The 18,700-nt window shown below is 25.2% G+C and overlaps 1 protein-coding gene across 1 annotated transcript in view; it reads left to right on the top strand.

Moving 5' to 3' along the window:
• The first annotated feature begins 10,117 nt into the window (after window positions 1–10,117).
• Window positions 10,118–18,700, top strand: part of LOC117178885 (WD repeat-containing protein 3) — a 52,489-nt gene continuing 43,906 nt past the window's right edge. Inside the window, exons 1-3 of the mRNA XM_033370411.1 lie at window positions 10,118–10,483; window positions 14,087–14,296; window positions 18,131–18,328. Of these exons, the coding sequence (XP_033226302.1) occupies window positions 10,313–10,483; window positions 14,087–14,296; window positions 18,131–18,328 (579 nt within the window). The 5' untranslated portion in view covers window positions 10,118–10,312. The remainder of the gene's footprint in view (window positions 10,484–14,086; window positions 14,297–18,130; window positions 18,329–18,700) is intronic.

Raw genomic sequence — 18,700 nt, 5'->3', positions numbered from 1 at the left:
GCTATCTAAGGATGGTACTATAGAACGCCACCTCAAGGTAGGCCTAGTGGCGCCATCTCTTGGTCAGGCCGGAAACTTATCAATCCACCCTCGTATAAACAGTACACATTGTGCCATTTAATTATATAATTCTATGGCTAGGTCCCCAACTCGAAAAAGAAGACTCCTCCGCTTTCTGTTAATAATATTCTAATTTTTCGAATGAAAAGCAATGAAATTGAACTAAATGATGTAAATCTTGAAGCAAAATAGTTCATCAATTCTGACCAGAACAACACATTTATTGTGACACAAGCAGTTGTATTTGAAACAAAGATTCAAGAAAAAAGATAGGAAAATTATGATTCTCTATGATTGCAGAGTTTTCAATTTAAACTTGCCACCATGAAATTAAAAGAATGAAATGAATAAATGAATGAATTAATGAATAAATGAAATGAATAATAAAATGGAAATAAAATAAATGTAGATTCCATACTTTTCCCATTCAACAGTTTCCAATTTTGGGCGCAGCATCTTTTTAGTTCATTATTTTTTGTCGTGCAATCGGAGAAGAGACAAAAAAGGTGTATCCAGAAATTGAACGGATTTACCGATTCTCTTCTTTCTTTTTTTAATCATCTTGTCGTTATGTAATTAACCGAATGCGCAGTATTAAAATGAAATTCCTTAATATTTGCTAATTTCTAATTTGTTTCAACCGACTGTAATCTCTAACAATAGGAAAGTTGAGTGCGGCATGACAGGCACTCAATCTAAATTCTCGGATCGATCCTAGGTTTACGATGTTTTAAGTATCGTCGAAAAAATGACACTCTAGACCACCCGCTGTTCCATGGTGGCAGTTTGCTACTTCCCAGATGCAAAAAATGCATCAATTTTTAATTAATTGCAATAAAACAAGGACCAGGCCATTTTTCGAAAAACGCGCTCTGAGAGCTTCTGCATTCAGGCATTTATAATCTGTGGTTGAAATATGAAATCATACAATTCAGAATTGTAGGAGAAAAACTTGTCAGAGTAATACATGGGCTAATTTTCAAGCTTGAGGAAGCGCCTTAAGTTGTCTTTGCGATATCGTAAAAACGTCGTATGATCTAACGATGGCTTTACGATATTGTAAAGACACCGAAACGACACGGACATAGGATGTCGTAAAGATGTCGTAACGATGTCGTAAATACGTCGTTAAATTTTGTGCCCTCTTGGTTGTTTGTACATGTTCGTTTATGCCTGTCGACTGGCCGTCAGCCAGATGAAAAATCAAAAGAGTGAAAGAGATAGAGGGTACCTTTCTTTCAATTTTCCGCTCTCTGTCTCTCTCACTCTTATGACTTTTCGGCTGGCTGGCGGCCAATAAACAGGCGTGTAAATACACCATAAGAAGAATCTACGCGTTCAAATTTTCTAAAGTCTGCATGGGAGTGGGTTCTCCTTATACAGGAAGAGCCGCATCGAGTTGAAAATTTGGGATAATAAATAAGAAGCACTAAGAAAGGTGGTTCTGGTCCTAAACTTTAATAATTATAAAAAAAGCAAAAAAATTATTTGCTACAAAAAACTTTTTTCATAATTATACAAATTTAGGGCCAGACCCACCCCAATGGCCACAAAGTTTGGCGACGTCTTTTACGACATCTTTACGACAACTTTACGACATCATATGTCAATGTCGTTACGGTGTCTTTACGATATCGTAAATAAGTCGAATGATCTGACGATGTCTTTACGATATCGTAAATACACTGAAACGGCATGGACATGGGATGTCGCAAAGTTGTAAATATGTCGTAACAATGTCGTAAAGACGTCGCTAAATTTGGTGCCCGTTGGGACCATTCTCGGTACTTCTTGTGTAATATCCCAAATTTTCAACTTGATGTGGCGTTTCGTGTGAATATAAGTTGGGAAATAAAAAAAGTGGCGGTAAGTTAGGAATCTGGTCACGTGACCCACTCATCACATATCCTTAATTATTTTCATTAATTTATGCCCATCGAGAATGTGACACAGCCAAATACCTATCTTGCCGACCTGACTATCAGTTCGCTGAATATTTTTTTGAACCTTAGAACTTTTTTGTGAATAAAATATCAGTCTCGAACTTTGAGAAATGCTAGAACCGAAAGAAAACTACGTTAAAGAACAAAGTTTGATCATAAAAGATGTAAACAAAAATATTTTAACTAAATCTTATTCAGAACACAAAGAAAGACTCGGCTATATTAAGGTTCAGAAAAAAGATTAAATAAATTGCATAGAAGTAAATACTCAAATGAAGTGCTTAAACGTTCTTTATTGTCATCTTTGTAATTTAGCATATTTATTTCATTCACTTTATAAAGTGATAATATGGTTTTCCCTCGCTGCCTAATGCCACGCGTCACTGATTTGCTAATAATGTGAAAAAGTTTACTTATTTAAAAAAGTTTATTTACTAAATTAATGGTGCAGAAAATTCGTAATCGTTGTTAATAGATAAATACATAGAAACGTATTATTATGGTTAAGGGGTTATAAATCGAACCCTTTTGTTATTTTTGAAAAATGTGGTCAAAAATTTAAGAACCTAATTGTTGACTTTATTATTAAAAAATGATAAAAAATTTAAATTTTCTCTTCAAGAAATAAATTTTAGAAATTAATTTCCTTTTTGAAAATTGTGATATACAAAATTCCAGAAAATTCAAAAGAACAAACTGAAATCAGTCACTAAAAGTTAATTGCACACAGAATGCAACCAATTAGGTTTTCAAAAACATTGTATGAAATTGTTATCTTATTTTCATTTTAAATTAACCTGTATAATATTTATTCAAAATATATAAAATTTTAAGAAAAAAATAGAATGACATAGTCTTCATTTATCTACCAACTAAGAAATACAATGTCTATATTGTACTTTTTAAATCAATCACAAGGTTAGTATTTTCCGCGTGTAAAAAACCCCGATAACCACAAAAAATTATATCAAGTGTTATAATTCATTCTACAGGAAAAGAATAATTTACAAGAAATCAAATTTTAACAAATAATATCAATAAAAAAGTACGGAAAATATTTATATACTCTAATGTTTAATAAATACAATGGAACATCTTTTCCTGAAGACAACTTTGAGAGAAGAAACTCTGGCTCAAATTGACTGGACTGTCGAAAATTTCAGCATATTTTCATAATCAGGAACACTTATAAAATCAAAACCATTTGCACTAAATGGTTATCCCGACTGTAAACGGTTTGCATCCATAAAACTGGTTGAATCTGGTACTTTTCAATATTTAGCTCTACTTATTCAAAACGATAATTTCGAGCATGCTGAAGAACGAAATATTCGTGTAAAGTGTGTTCAACGTGCAGGAACTGAATTTGGATATTCCACAAAATTTACGAAACAAAGTCTTGATGTATGTTCAGTAACGAAAAAATGTTATTTAGCTATTAGTCTTGGTAGCATCGACAATAAATTAATCAATGATGCATTAAATTTAAGAATCACATTAACTAAAATCCATGATAGCACTGATGTTAAGCATCAAGTTATTACTCAAGTATCAAGTAATCAATATTATCAGTCCTAATAATTATGTAAATTTATAATAATAAAAAAATATTAAGGCAGAATGTAATAATTGATGTTATAATTATATGGTAGATCAAAAGTAGTTGAATTCATTTTTAAAATACGAATTTAAAAAATATATATTTAAACCCTCAACCAAAAGAGATTAATTTTCAACTAGATAGTTCCATTTTAACGAAAGAAATCATTTCTACTAAAACATATAAATTTTCGTAAGAAAAAGTCGAATTTTCATTAGACTATTTACATTTTTAACCAATGATACTTGAATTCGATTGACCCAGTGGACACAAAATTTAGCGACGTCTTTACGACATCGTTACGACAACTTTACAACATCCTATGTCCATGTCGTTTCGCTGTCTTTACGATATCGTAAATAAGTCGCATGATCTGACGATGTCTTTACGACATCGTAAAGACAGCGAAACGACATGGACATAGGATGTCGTAAAGATGTGGTAACGATGTCGTAAAGACGTCGCCAAATTTTGTGCCCACTGAGTATATTGTGGAAAAGTATTCTTCTGTTTAGGATAAAAGTTAGGAGTAAGATGTGGTTAAAAATTCAACTTTTTCGTTGCAAATTAAACTATTTTGGTTGAGGATTTAAATATTTTATTAAAAATTCTCTTTTTTCATTGAAAATTTATTCTTGAACTCAAAACTTAACCGTTTTTTTTTTTTAATTTTGTCTTGTTTAGTCGAAAATTCGTGTGTGTTTTTCTACATTCGTCTGTTTGGTGGTAAAATAATATTCTTGCTTGAAAGTTTCTTACTTTTTGTTGAGAATGTAACTATTTTGTTGAAAATTCATATATTTTGTTAAAAATTGAATAGTTTCGCTGGCGGACCTAAGGAACCGAATGGAGCCTCTATAAAGTACCCGTAAAGACCCCATCGGGTCCCTATTCGGTTCTTTTTAAAAAAAAACTCGAAAAAACAGCGAAATCAACTTTCAAATTGTTGAAATTTGGATTCTAGGTTAAAATTCCCTATAGAGGGTCACGGAATAATCGCAATAGTTTATTTTTCAACGATAAAATGTTTAAATAAATATAAGACGTATAACGCCTGTTGACTGCTACTTACAAGCGATGCGTTTGAAATGTTGAAATGTTTTAAAAGGAACCCAATGGGGTCTTTACGGGTACATTGTAGAGGCTCCATTCGATTAATTTGATCCGCCAGGGTTTAGTAGAAAATTAATCCTCTTGGTTGAAATTCAAATACTTTTTTTGAAATTTTAACTGCAAATTCAATATGTTTCGATTTGAAAACTTAATCGTTTCATATTAAATTCAATGTAGGGTTCAAAATTCATCTTTTTGGTTGAAATTTTTTTTTCTATGAAATTAATTTTTACAGTTAAAAATGTAGCTATTCTTTTTTTATTGCATTTTCAAGGCAAAAAGACGGATCTCGTGCAAAACAGTTAAGTTTTTATATCGAAAATATAAATTATTACCAAAAAGTTTAATTTTGAATGCACAAAGATGAATTTGCTACCCTAATAATTAAACTTTCAAACCAAAAAGTCGAGTTTTCAACCAAGTTTCAATCAATTCCTAGTCAAAGCATTCACTTTCAACTAAAAAAAAAGTATTATTAACAACAAATTGTGAACTAAATAATGCAATTATCTACCAAACAGATGAATTTTCAATTAAGAAATTTTCACATTTTTAAAATATTATAATTTTCGAATACCTTTCTTATCATATTTATTACAATTTCAAACAATAAATATTCGAATTTACTTGTCTATTCATCACAATGAATCAAAAATATCACATTTTCAAAAATCCTGGCTTTTCTCCTGGTTTCCCGGTTAGTAGACTCCCTTTAATAATAAAATGTTGAGCCTTATTTAGTTTTAAAGAAGTGTCCACAAAATTGTTAGTTTCTCGCTTAAATGTGCTTCAAAAATTAACTTAAATTCCAACGGTGATAATAATGAAATTTGAATTTAGCGCGCAAACTATAATTTTAGTTAGGGTCTTAAGACCCTAGTCGCGTGTACAATGGGGAATTTATCACTCTCTAGAGTCAAAGATATTGTAGAAAGCCTCCTAAAAAATAAAATCATTGTCCCGGAAGTTAAAACCGAAAAATTATTTAAAAAAAAAAGTTCTTCTAAATTGAGCCAGACTCGCGATCAGGAAAAATCGCGAAAAGAAAGAGAATTCAAAAATTGAACGTATTAAAAAATTGAAAATGATTGCACAAGTGTAAACATTAGATTGAGTCTTCATAAACAATGTTCAATTTAAAAATCACTTTAAATTCATAGATTCTTAAATGAACACCTTTATTCAATTTCAAAATCTTATTGAAGTACTATTTCAGTATAAAATATTCCATTTTTAACCTATTCAATTTGGAAATTGAACAAAAAACAACAATTTTCCATAGTTAACAAGTAAAAATTAATTGTCAGCATTTCAGAGTGATAAATTTAAACTTTGAATGTTACAATTATAATTTTTCCACTTTTTTATTTGTAATTTAAAAGTAAAAGTATTGTATTTTGATTTTTAAAGAATAGTTGAAAAATGTTTAATTCAGAAAAAAATCGAATAAGCTGTGGGTTTTTGAATGCATTTTAAATTAAAGAAAAAAATTGAGCTATAGAATTTTGAAAGATTAAAATTTTTTTATTATTTCTAAGAAGATTTAAAATGATTTTTCATTTCGAAAAAGTCCATAACTCAAAGAGAATATTTAAAAATATTCCAAAACATTTCAAAATATTTACAAAATTGGAAAAAAATCTGGAAGCTCTTGAAACAATTTTGTGTGCAGGATTTTACAAAAATCTTAGAAAAAATTGGACCGAATTGGAAAATTCCCAACAGAAAATGTCCAAAGTAAAAAATCCTCCAATTATGGAGTTCCCGAATTTAAACCTGAAGAAGAGAATTTTTAAATGCAATGTACATTATCAAACAAAATTTTTCACGCAGAAATATGCATATTTTTTTAATCATTGTTTTTTAAATTTTAAATCATAATTTTTTTAACTTTAAACATTAAAAAAAATTTATTTGATAAAAGTATTCGATTATTGTATTTTCAATAAATAAATAATATTTAATGAACAACCATTTCTTCTATTGTTTGAATTCAGGAATTTTCTAGTTTGGATATTTTATAATTCAGCAAATTTCTGTGGAGAATTTTCGAATTCGGTAATATCTTACTGTCGGGAATTTTATTTGTCGTGAATTTTTCAAATCGAGAATCTTATATTTCGGCGTTTTTATAATTTCCGGAATTTCATTATTCAGGAATTTTGCAATTCATGAATTTTACAGTGTCGGGAATTTTATTTTTCGGTATTTTTCAGTTGCTTCTTCCGAAAAATAAAATTCCCATAACTGTAAAAATTTCCGAAATTTTGGACAATTTATAATATTACTGAATTTGAGAATTCCCGGCAGAATTTTGTTGTTGTTGAAAAAATGCACTGTATCCTTTTTAACTTACAAAAAAGTTCGCCAAAATAAAATAATTAATTTAAAAAATAAAATAAAATTCGCGCTGAATCAGTACTGAATTGAATCCTACAAATTTTGTTTTGTTTGAAGCGCACGTGTTTTTAAATTTATTTTTTCAGAACATTTGTATACGATTATTGTTATTTTAAATCAAGGCAATAATTTAAAAAATTAAACATTAAACAAAGTTTCTATAATTAAAATATTTGATTATTGTATTTTTATTAAATAAGTAATCTTGATTAAAACATTATTTTCTCAATTGCTACAATTCGGGAATTTTCTAGTTTGTATCTATTATAATTGGACAATTCGATAAAATTGTAAAAAAAAAATTGGAAGATTTTGAGGCAATTTTTTCGAATTTTACACAAATTTTACGATAAAAATGGGAATCATTAAAAATATATTTAAAAGTTCTGAAAAAACTTCAAAAATAATTTGAATAATATTGATATTATTTGTATTTTAAATTTTATGCCATATAACTTACATACATATTTTAAGTAAGCTGTATCAATTATCATATTTTACAGTTTCTTTTAAAATATATTTTATGGAACATGATACATTTTATGAATGTGCCAGTGAAATTCTGTTCGTATAATTTTTGTTGTCAATACGAAACATAATCTGGCTTAGAACTGCTGCCTTAACATCTAAAAACCTAAAGAACAATTTTCCTGCCACTTGGAATTATAATTGAATTTTTATAAAAATTTTAAAATATATAATAATATGAAATTGAAAAATACATACGAGAACTTGATTTAACGAATTCTATAAAAAATCCATAGAAATTGCAGATCACAAAAATAAAAATAAATACTAAAGAATATCAAAGAACTATTAATAGATATTGCACTAAACGTTTTATCAGTTTGAATAAAAATATAATATTATAGATTAAAAAATTATAACTTATAGAAGAATATAAATTAGAAGAAAATATATGAAACCAAAATAAAAAATAATCATGATTTAATAAAGATAACCATGTTTTGCAAAGTAATAAATGCAAAAAATTTGTAATTGGGAATTAACTTTCAATTTAAATGGTTCATGTCCGAGCTAAGTTACCATAAGTGCGCATCGAGGGGCCTACTGAAATATTGGTGCTATCTTCTGGTTACGGTTGATAGAGGGGAACTGACCATTTTTGCCGGACGCGCCGTCTATATTTATCGTGGGTAACTAAGCCCGCACCGCATCTACGTTTATAAAATCTTTGCTAGAGTGCGAAATCTGTTGGGGCCCGAGTTCTACGAAAATTTTATATACTTTTTCTAAACAAATTATTAATATATAGCTTATAGTTTATTTGCAAAATAAAGTAAAAAAGTAAGTTATTCACTTTGAAGAGAAAAAATTCAATATCTTAGTTACTGCTTACTTTTTCTTGAGTAGTTCTGAATTTGACAAACACAACATTATTGTCTACTAAAAAAAATTCAAAGGAAATGATTAAATAACATTATTTTTGTATTAAATATTAGAACTTCCAACCAATAAAGATAAATTTTATACAAAAAAAATCACACAGTTCGTTTTTCTACCAAAAATGAAAAAGTTCAATTTTCATCCAAAATGATGAGTTTTCAAACAAGAAGATAATTTTCTACTAGAAAGACCAATTTGCAACAAATTAAGTGAATTTTCAACATGAAAAAAAAAACATTTTCAAACGAAAAAAAGGAATTTTTCAATAAAATAATTGAATTTTTAGCCATAGAGATAAATTTTCAACTAACAATAAAAAAATTACTTTTTAACAAAGTCGTATAACTTTGAACCAAAAAAGTTGAATTTTCATCGAAAAATTGAATAGTTTTGATATTCCGACCAAAGAATATATTAATAATCAATCAAAATCAGTTTAATTTAAACAAAAAATACGAATTTTAAATGAAATACCTTTTTTTGAAGTTCGAAAAATAATTTTCAAACCAAAATTAGTAAACAAAAATTAATTAATTTAATTTTCATTTTAATAAATAATAATTTTGAACCAAGAAAAAGGAGGTTTGTACGAGATACTTAAATTTTCAACCAAAAATAATGAATTTTCAAACAAAAAGAATCATTTTCTTTAAAAAAAAGTCAATCTTCAAGCACATAGTTAATTTCTTAACTAAAAATATCAATTTTCAAGACAATAAAAACAAAATAAAATATAATGAGTTAATTTTTTAACCTAAAAATGATTTTTCAAACAAAAATATTAATTTTCCACCGAAAGAGACGAATTTCTATAAAATACATAAATTTTCATCCAAGTGGTTCATTTTTAAACTAAAAGAGAAAAATACTAACAAAAAACAGACAAGTTAAATGAGCAGTTAATCAATTTTTAACGAAAAAAAACTGTTTTTTTTTAATTAAAATAGTTTATTTTAAATCGAAGAGATAAATCTGCAAGAAACAAAGTAAAATGTAATAGTTAATATTTCGATCAAAAAATATTTTTAATTAAAATCCGTTGAATTTAACCCAAAGTTTTCAATTAAAAATAAAACAAAAATAAATAAGACAAATTTTGAACTAAAGAGAAGAAACTTCAACAAAATAATTGTTAATCAAAAAGAGTGTGAAATTCAATAAAAAAAAAGACGACGATTTTCCTTCAAAAGAGTTGGTTTTTTTATTTCAAACTATGTTTTTTTTTTAGCATTCGCTATAAAAAATAGAAACCTTCTGAAACAGTTACCATGACACTTTCTTTTAGATAACAATAATGATATGTTTGTGAAATTCAGAACTATGCAAGAAGAACTTACTGTACTTGAAATATTAATTTTTTTCTTTTCAAGCTGAAAAACGGACCCTTTAGCTCTAATTTATCCTTGAACTATATAAACTTTTATTAATAATTTGTATTCAGAAAAAAACCTATTTTTCATATATTAAATTTGAATTTTCGCAGAACTTGGACCCGAACAGATCGCGCACTCTGGTGAGTGGCAAACTCCCCATTCACAGACTTTATCCCCTCTTGTAAATTCTAACCTTCATGCTTGTAAACACACGTGGTAGAATTTTGTCAATTTTTGTGTTTGCACGTGTTTTGCTCTAGTTTAAAAAGTGTTTAATCTCTATTTTCACAATCTTTCGAAATGTTCCGACTTGAAAAAAAAAATTAACTTCGAAGAATACTGGATAGTGATGCCTTATTTGATTTTTGTTATAAATTCTGGTATAAAAGTGTTTATTTGAAAAAGAAACTAGCACTATGGGTTTAACAAAACAGTATTTGAGATACGTTCCTGCCGGTATTTTAAATATAATTGCTAGCCAAAAATGCAATGTTGTTTTTGTTACATTGGAAGCACAAGAAGGCAGATTTGTAGCTGCTGGAGCGAGTGAACATGTTTTTATTTGGGATCTACGTCTTGGCGAAAAGGTAAGAAAATGTGAATCAAATTATTCGTATTTTGGACATTTTTATTGTCATTTTATTCCGCTGAAAGTTTATATCAAGTTTTAATGTTCTATAAAGATACCAAATTATTTTTCCCGATTTTGAAGCAATATATTATTCAGAATGTGAACAAAACTCAAAAGATTCTTTTGGAGCCGAGTGATAAGGTTAATAATTATTTACAACATTTTAATTGTCAAGAAAATTGTATAAAAAATAGTGCGTTTATTACATATTTCTGCAAAATTGCTGCAAAATTCCCGAATAATAATATTTCCGACCAGTAATTTGTCGAATTATAAAATTTCCGAAACTAAACAATTACAAAATTTGTATAAATATTATTTATTTGTTATAAATACGATAATATTTTTATAACAAACAACTTTTTTAATGCATAAAGTTTCTAAAATTCTAAAAATGTTCTTTTAAAATCAGACACTTGTTGCAACTTTGAACATTACAAGTAATTTCTGTATAACAATATATTTATTGTGTTTTTAATAAATAAATACTATGTATAACAATTTTTTTTAATTCGAGAATTAAATTTAAAAGTAAAAATCCGTCATTTTTTTATTATTTTAGTTTTTAATTCTTTTTAATTATGTAAATTTGAAAAATTGGAAATGTTTACATTTTAAAAAACCTGCAATAATTCTGAATAGATTAAATTCGAAGGTTAACAATTGGAAATTTCTACAAATTTCTTTAATTTTTAAGACTTACAATTGAAATTTCATTCAATTAAAAAATGTTTAGATAAAAATTAAAAAGTCAAGTTTTCAATTCTAAATTTTGCAAATTCAAGAATTGTATTTTTCTAAAATTTAAAAATCTTCCATTTTAAAAGCACAACAATTTCAACAAGTTTTAATAAAAAAATTTGAATTCTGAAAATACAGAATTAAAAATTATTCAATTTGCTAGATTTTTATCATGAAGGTTTTTAATTTAAAACTTTTTCATGGAATATATTTTAACTTTGAAGATTCATAATTTAAAATTCTTCATGAACGATTTTTAATATAAAATTCTTTAATTTTCAAAATTGACAATCAAAATCTCTATAATTGTAAAGATTTTTAAATAAAATTTGTTAAAATTTGATGATTTTGAAGATCAAAAATCAAATTTTCAATTCTAAATCTTGAAAATTCAAGAGTTTTTTCAAACAAATTAACAGAATTTTTATTAGTATATTTTCAAAATTATAAAATCTTCAATTTTAAACAGTTACAATTAAGAATTCTTGAATAAGGAAAATAAAGCATTGCAAATTTAAAATTATTCAATTTTCAAAACTTTTAATTATAATCTTTTTAATTTCAAAAGTATATACATAAAAATCCCTTAATTTTTATGATTTTGAAGATCAAAATATCAAAATTTTTAATTGTATATTTTCGAAATTAAAAATAATTAATTTTAAAATCTTAGCAATTTTAAAGAATCACAATTTTTAATTCTTTATTTTTAATGATTTGCAATATAAAATTCTTTAATTTTCAAGATTTACAATTAAAATCTCTTTAATTGTAAAGATGCTTAAATAAAATTTGTTAAATTTGTATGATTTTGAAGATCATAAATCAAGTTTTCAATTGTAAATCTGGAAAATTCAAGAGTTTTTTAAAGCAAATGATCAGAATTTGTATCAGTATATTTTCAAATTAAAAAATCTTTAATTTTGAACAGTTAACAACGAAAAATTCTTGAATAAGGAAAATAAAGAATTGCAAATTTAAAATTATTCAATTTTTCAAACTTTTAATTAAAATCTTTTTAATTTCATAGATATATACATAAAGATCCTTAAATTTTTATGATTTTTGAGATCAAAAGTCAAGTTTTTAATTCTAAATCTTCTAAATTCAAAAGGTTTTGAAAGTACGTCATCAAAATATCAGAATTTGTAATGGTATATTTTCGAAATTAAAAATCATTAATTTTAAAATCTCAGCAATTTTGAAGAATCACAATTTTAAATTCTTCATTTTTAATAATTTGCAGTATAAAGTTCTTTAATTTTAAAGATTTATAATTAAAATCTCCTAAATTGTAAAGATGCTTAAATAAAATTTGTTAAATTTGTATGATTTTGAAGATCAAAAATCAAGTTTTCAATTGTAAATCTTGAAAATTAAAGAGTTTTTTAAAGCAAATGATCAGAATTTGTATCAGTATATTTTCAAAATAAAAAAAAATCTTCAATTTTGAACAGATACAATTAACAAAATCTTGAATAAGGAAAATACCAAAATTCCAAAATCTTCAATTTTCTAGATTTTTATTTTAAAGGTTTGTAATAGAAAGAAACTTGTGATTTATAACATTTAAAAAATATACTTTTTAACTTTGAAGATTCACAATGGAAAATTCTTATATTTTAACGAGTTCCAATTTAAAATTCTTTAATTTTGAAGACTTGCAATTGAAATCTCTTCAATTGTATATTTTCGAAATTGAAAATTATTTACTTTTAAATTTCAGCAATTTTGAACAGTTCCGATTAAGAATTCTTGAATTTTTTTTGAAGATTCGCAATTAAAAATTATTCAACTTGAACGATTTCCAATTTAAAATTTTGAAAATTTTGAAATCTCTTTAATTTCAAAGATGTGTACATGAAAATCATTAAATTTTGATGATTTTAAAAACTAGAAATCAAGCTTTTAATTCAAAGTCTTCTAAAATTTTAAGAAATTTCGAATGCAAAGCATCAAAATGACCGACTTTTAAATTTTAAAACTTAAAAAATGTATATAATTTTTAGTTATTAAAATTAAAAACCCTTCCATTTTAAAAATGTATGAATAAAAGTTCTTAAATTTAAATGATTTTGCAAGTTTAAAAGTCATGTTTTCAAATATAAATCTTGCCAATTAAAGAAATTTGTATTTTAGAATCAAGATTACCATTTTTTTATTTGTAAAACCTAAAACTTGCATTCTTTTTAATTGTTTTATCATTATTACACCGTGAAGCCAAATCCCTGTTGGGGTAAGCATACATTTTCGAAATTAAAAACTCTTGAATTTTAAATATATGCAATTTAAATTTCTTCAATTTTGAAGATTTACAATTTACAAATTTTTCAATTCGAATGATTTTGCAAATCAAAAGTCAAATTTTCATTTCTAAATCTCCAAAAATGCAGAAATTTCGCATGTAAAACATCCAAATTACAGCTTTTTAAATTAAAAAACTTAAAGCTTGCATAATTTTTAATTGTAAATTTTCAAACTTACAAAAATTACCATTTTAAAGACTTATAAGGAAAAATGATTTAAGGCTAGACGCGGGAACACAGCGTGTTATTCGCAGAGCACAAAAAAATTCTTTAATAATAATGCCCAAATTGTAATGTACTGTACAATTTTTTTTATTCATTTCTTCGGTATCTTCGATTTAAAAAAGGAATTTTATAAAGAATCCAGCGATACATTCATTCTTCGAGTCAAATCATAAAAAAAAACTCAATTGGGATACTTTTGTTCTTATAGCATTAGTTTGCAAACAAAATGTATTTTTTTTTTTTAATAAACTATGCCACATGCACTATCATAAAATTTGAAATTGTAGGTTCAAGTATTGTCAGGTGAAAATTCTGATGTCTCACATCTGGCAGCATCGCCAAATAAAAGGCATATTGCAGTTGGATATGTCGATGGAACAATAAAAACATTCGACTTGCGTTCTGGAGAAAACATCAGTATTTTCGTAGGCCATCGTTCTGAGATTACTACTTTGGCTTACGATTCTTTAGGTCATCGATTAGCTTCTGGTTCAAAAGTAAGCCTAAAATTTTTTAATTTTTCATTACTTATAGGTCCTTCTATTAAATTTTTTATTGATGAGCTTTCATTTTAATTTAAAGATTTTTAGAATGAAATTTTAAAGACTTAAACAATTAGAAATTAGAAGCATTTCAAATCGAAGATTTTGGATTAAAAAAACATTTTTAGATGATCAACTGTGAATATAAATTAATTATTTTCAACATTGAACTGTGCTCTAAGATTTAAAAAGTTAATAATAATTGATTGTACGAGACGATTCGAAATCAGGATGCAACTTTAAAATTTTCATATTTTGACGTTATAATCAAAGGCTTTTATTAAATTAAAAATATTATTTCATTCTATAATATGCCATTTTTAAACCATGCAATTTGAAATTTTTCAATTAAGAAAAACAACAGTTATTTAATATTTAGAAATATTTGAATTTTTATTTAAAATCAGTAATTATGAATTAAATGTTTAAAACTTAATAAAAAAAATAAACTTTGAACGTTACAATTTTAATTGCTCTATTTGAACAAATTAAATTTTGAACTCAAATTTTTGGATTTTGATGTATAAATAACAATTGAACACCCATTTATTCTTTTAAAAAATTGAGTAAATTAAAGACATGTTTAGAAGTTTCGAAAAAATTCCATTTTGGCATATTTTGAACAAAAAATTAAAAATTGACAATGATTTTTTATTGTAAAAATTAATTTTATGGGAAAATTTAAAAAGGTTTGGAAAGATTTACAAATTTATTGAAAATCAATGTGGAAGATTTTGAGGGAATTTCATTTATTTGACATGATTAAATAAAAATGAAGGAAAATTTTTATAAAAAATTACAATCATTTAAAAAGACGTTCAGAAGTTCTGAAAAAAATAAAACAATAAATTTAATTTCGAAAAAATGTAAAACAACATGTAGATTTTTCAAGATTTTAAAATAAAATTTTGAAGTATTTTAAGGATGTTTAAAATGAAAATAATTGAAGTTTTAATTCAAGAAGTGTTCGCTTTATAACAAAAATGTAATCGTTCAATTTTTGTTTCTCACTTAAAGTTACTTAAAATTAAACTGCATTTAATTCTAAATTGTTAATTTGAAAACTGTTAGTAGCTTCCATTTTATACGTGTAAATTATTGATAATTTAAATGCAACATTATTTAATTTAAAAAATGTTAAACCTTCTTTTTAAAAGTTAAAAATTCAAGAGTTTCACTTGGAGTGCTATAATTTTCAGCTCAGTTTTTATTACTACAAAAAAAATTTTCAGCTTTAAGGATCTATTTTTTAAATTTAATTGACCCTGAAAAATGATTGCAAAGCGAGAAAAAACGAGAAATGACCGGGAATTTTTTTCTTTGACTAAAATGGCCACCTTTTTATTTATTTTTATTTATTTAATTTTTTTTTACTAAAAATGTACCTATTACATTTTTGGTTAAAAAAACTTTATTTTTTTAGTTTAAAATTTATCCATTTTGTTTAAATTCGTCTTTTTCGGACGAAAATAAATATTTTCTGATCAAAATTCGCGATTCTGGTTGAAAAGTCAATAATTCGGTGAAAAAATAATCTTCTCGGTAGAAAATTCAAAAGTTTTGTTCAAAATTTATTGTTTATTAGAAAATTTGTTACTTTATTATTTGAAAATGAACTATTTGGGTTTAAAAAGTCAACTGTTTTGTTTACAATTCAACTTTTTGGTTTAAAACTTCTATTGTTTTCGTTGAAAATTCTACTATTTGGTTGAAAATTCGTTTATCTTTCGGCTGAAAATTAATTTTTTTAACTAAAAATTGAACTGTTCCTTTTTTGTTGAAAATTGATCGTTTTTAGTTGAATGTTTAATTATTTGGTTGAAAACTCATGTACTTTGTTAGAAATTCGTCTTTCTAGGTTAAAAATTCTATTATTTTCGTAGAAAATTCAATTATTTGGTTGAAAATAAACTTTTTGGTTGAAACTTTGTCTTTTTGGGTTGAAAATTAATTTTTTTTACTGAAAATTTAATTATTCCATTTTCTGTTTATAATTAATCGTTTTTAGTTAAAACTTCATGTATTTTGTTGGAAATTCGTCGGTTTGGTTAAAAAATGTATTATTTGGGTTAAAATTTAAAGTACTTGGTTGAATTTTAAACTACTTTCTTAAACATTAATTTTATTAGTTTCAAATTAATCTCTTTTCTGAAAATGTAACTACTTTGTTCAAAATTATTTTTTTTATCAACGATTGGGCTTAAAAAGTCAACTGACTTTTTTTGTTAAAGATTCTATAATTTTCGTAGAAAATTAAACAATTTGGTTGGAAAATAAACTTTTTGCTTGAAATTTTTTTTCAGTTGAAAATTACATTTTTTAACTGAAAATTTAACTATTCCATTTTTTGTTTCAAATAGATCGTTTTTAGTTAAAAATTAATTTATTTGATTGAAAATTTATGTACTTGGTCGGAAATTCATATTTTTTGGTAAAAGAATTTATCATTTTGGTAGAAAATTCAACTATTCGGTTGAGATTTTATTTTCTATGGGCTAAAAAGACATTTTTTTTAACTAAACATTTAACTGTTGCATTTTTTATGGAAATACGATCATTTTTAGTTGAAAATTTAATTATTTGTTCGAAAATTTGTGTATTTGGTTGAAAATGCTTGTGTTTTGTTAAACACTCTTTCTAGGTTAAAAATCATATTATTTTCGTAAAAAATTCTACTGTTTGGTTGAGAAATAAACTTTTTGCTTGAAAATTCGTTGTTTTTCGGGGCGGTTAAAAAGTACATTTTTTAACTGAAAATTTAAATATTTTATTTTTGTTAAAAATTAATCATTTTTAGTTTTGAAAATCAATTATTTTGTTGAAAATGTATGTGTTTGGTTGAAAATTCGTCTTTTTTTGGTAAAAAAGTATTACCATTTTAGTAGAAAATTCAACAATACTTGGTTGAGAGTTGAACTACTTCAGTGAAAATTAAGTTTTATGGTTGAAGACTCTTGATTTTAGTTAAAAATATTTTGTTTCAAAATGGAACTGTTTTGTTGAAAAATAAAACTATTTTGTTAAAAATCCGTTGGCTGTGTTGGTTGAAAATTATTTTTTTCAACTGAAAGTTTAACAATTATATTTTTAATTTCAAATTTATCTTTGTAGTTAAAAACTTAACGATTTGGTTGAAAATTAATTTATTTTGTTAAAAATTCATCTTTTTAGTCGAAAATTAATGTTTTTGCTTGAAAATCAATCTTTTAGGTTGATGATTTTTTTTTCAAATAATTTTTTTAACTGAAAATTTTAACTATTGCATTTCTTTAATGTACATTTATCTCTTGTAATTGAAAATTCATGTATTTTGTTAAAAATGTGGCTATTTGGTTGACGATTTAACTGTTCAAGCATTTTGGAAACAATTTGGATAAAAAGACAATTTTTTAGGTGAAGATTTTTCATTTTAGTTGAAAATACGTCTCCTTGGTTGAAAATTTAACTATTTTGTTGAAAAATCATTGTTTTTTTTTTATTCAAAACTTACTTTTAACTATTATGTAAAAAAATTCGTTGTTTTTTCATGAAATTCTTGAAAAGCTTTAAAAATATTTTTACGTTCTGTAAAAATTTATTAATTACTTGAAATATTTTTGTTTGTATTTTAAAAATTGTAATTGATACACTGAGTAATAAATATCAAATCCTTATGTAATTAATGGAGATTTCAAAATCAGTTTCTCACTTTTTAAAGTCGTATAAATTTATTTTAGCGCAAAAAAAAACATTTAAAAATCTAAAAAAATTCATAAATAAAAACGTTTAATTGTGTAAATATTTTTTCAGGACACAGATATTATATTGTGGGATGTTGTGGCAGAAACAGGAATATGCAGATTGGTAGGACACAAAGGAATTATTACTGCCTTGTCTTTTATGAACAACCATAATATTCTCATCAGTTCTAGTAAAGATACGTTCGTGAAGTTTTGGGATCTCGACACAGAACATAATTTCAGAACAATTGTTGGACACGGATCAGAGGTAAATTTTCGACATTTATCCTAATTGATCACTATTGAGCAAATAAAATTAATTTTTTAAATCCTCTAATATTTCTAATTAATTATTTGCCGCTGCAGGGAGGTTCTTTGTATGAAAATAATTATTTATCGTTCATTTTCATTGAATTTTAAAAATTTTGATGCTAAATTTGAGAATTAATCATTTTCTGTCATTTAGTTTTAAGATTCTATTCTAATAATGTTTCAATTTTTAAACGAAGTTTGAAATTATTAATATTTTAAAGCTTCAATTTTGAATTTTTTAATAAATTACATTAATTAAAGGGACTTTTTTCAATAAATTACAAATTACATTTTCTATAATTTTGAATGTTTCCAATACTAGCGAATT

This window comes from Belonocnema kinseyi, chromosome 8, assembly GCF_010883055.1.
Source record: "Belonocnema kinseyi isolate 2016_QV_RU_SX_M_011 chromosome 8, B_treatae_v1, whole genome shotgun sequence".
Lineage (NCBI taxonomy): Eukaryota > Metazoa > Arthropoda > Insecta > Hymenoptera > Cynipidae > Belonocnema > Belonocnema kinseyi.
This window is presented reverse-complemented; position numbering and strand designations above follow the sequence as displayed.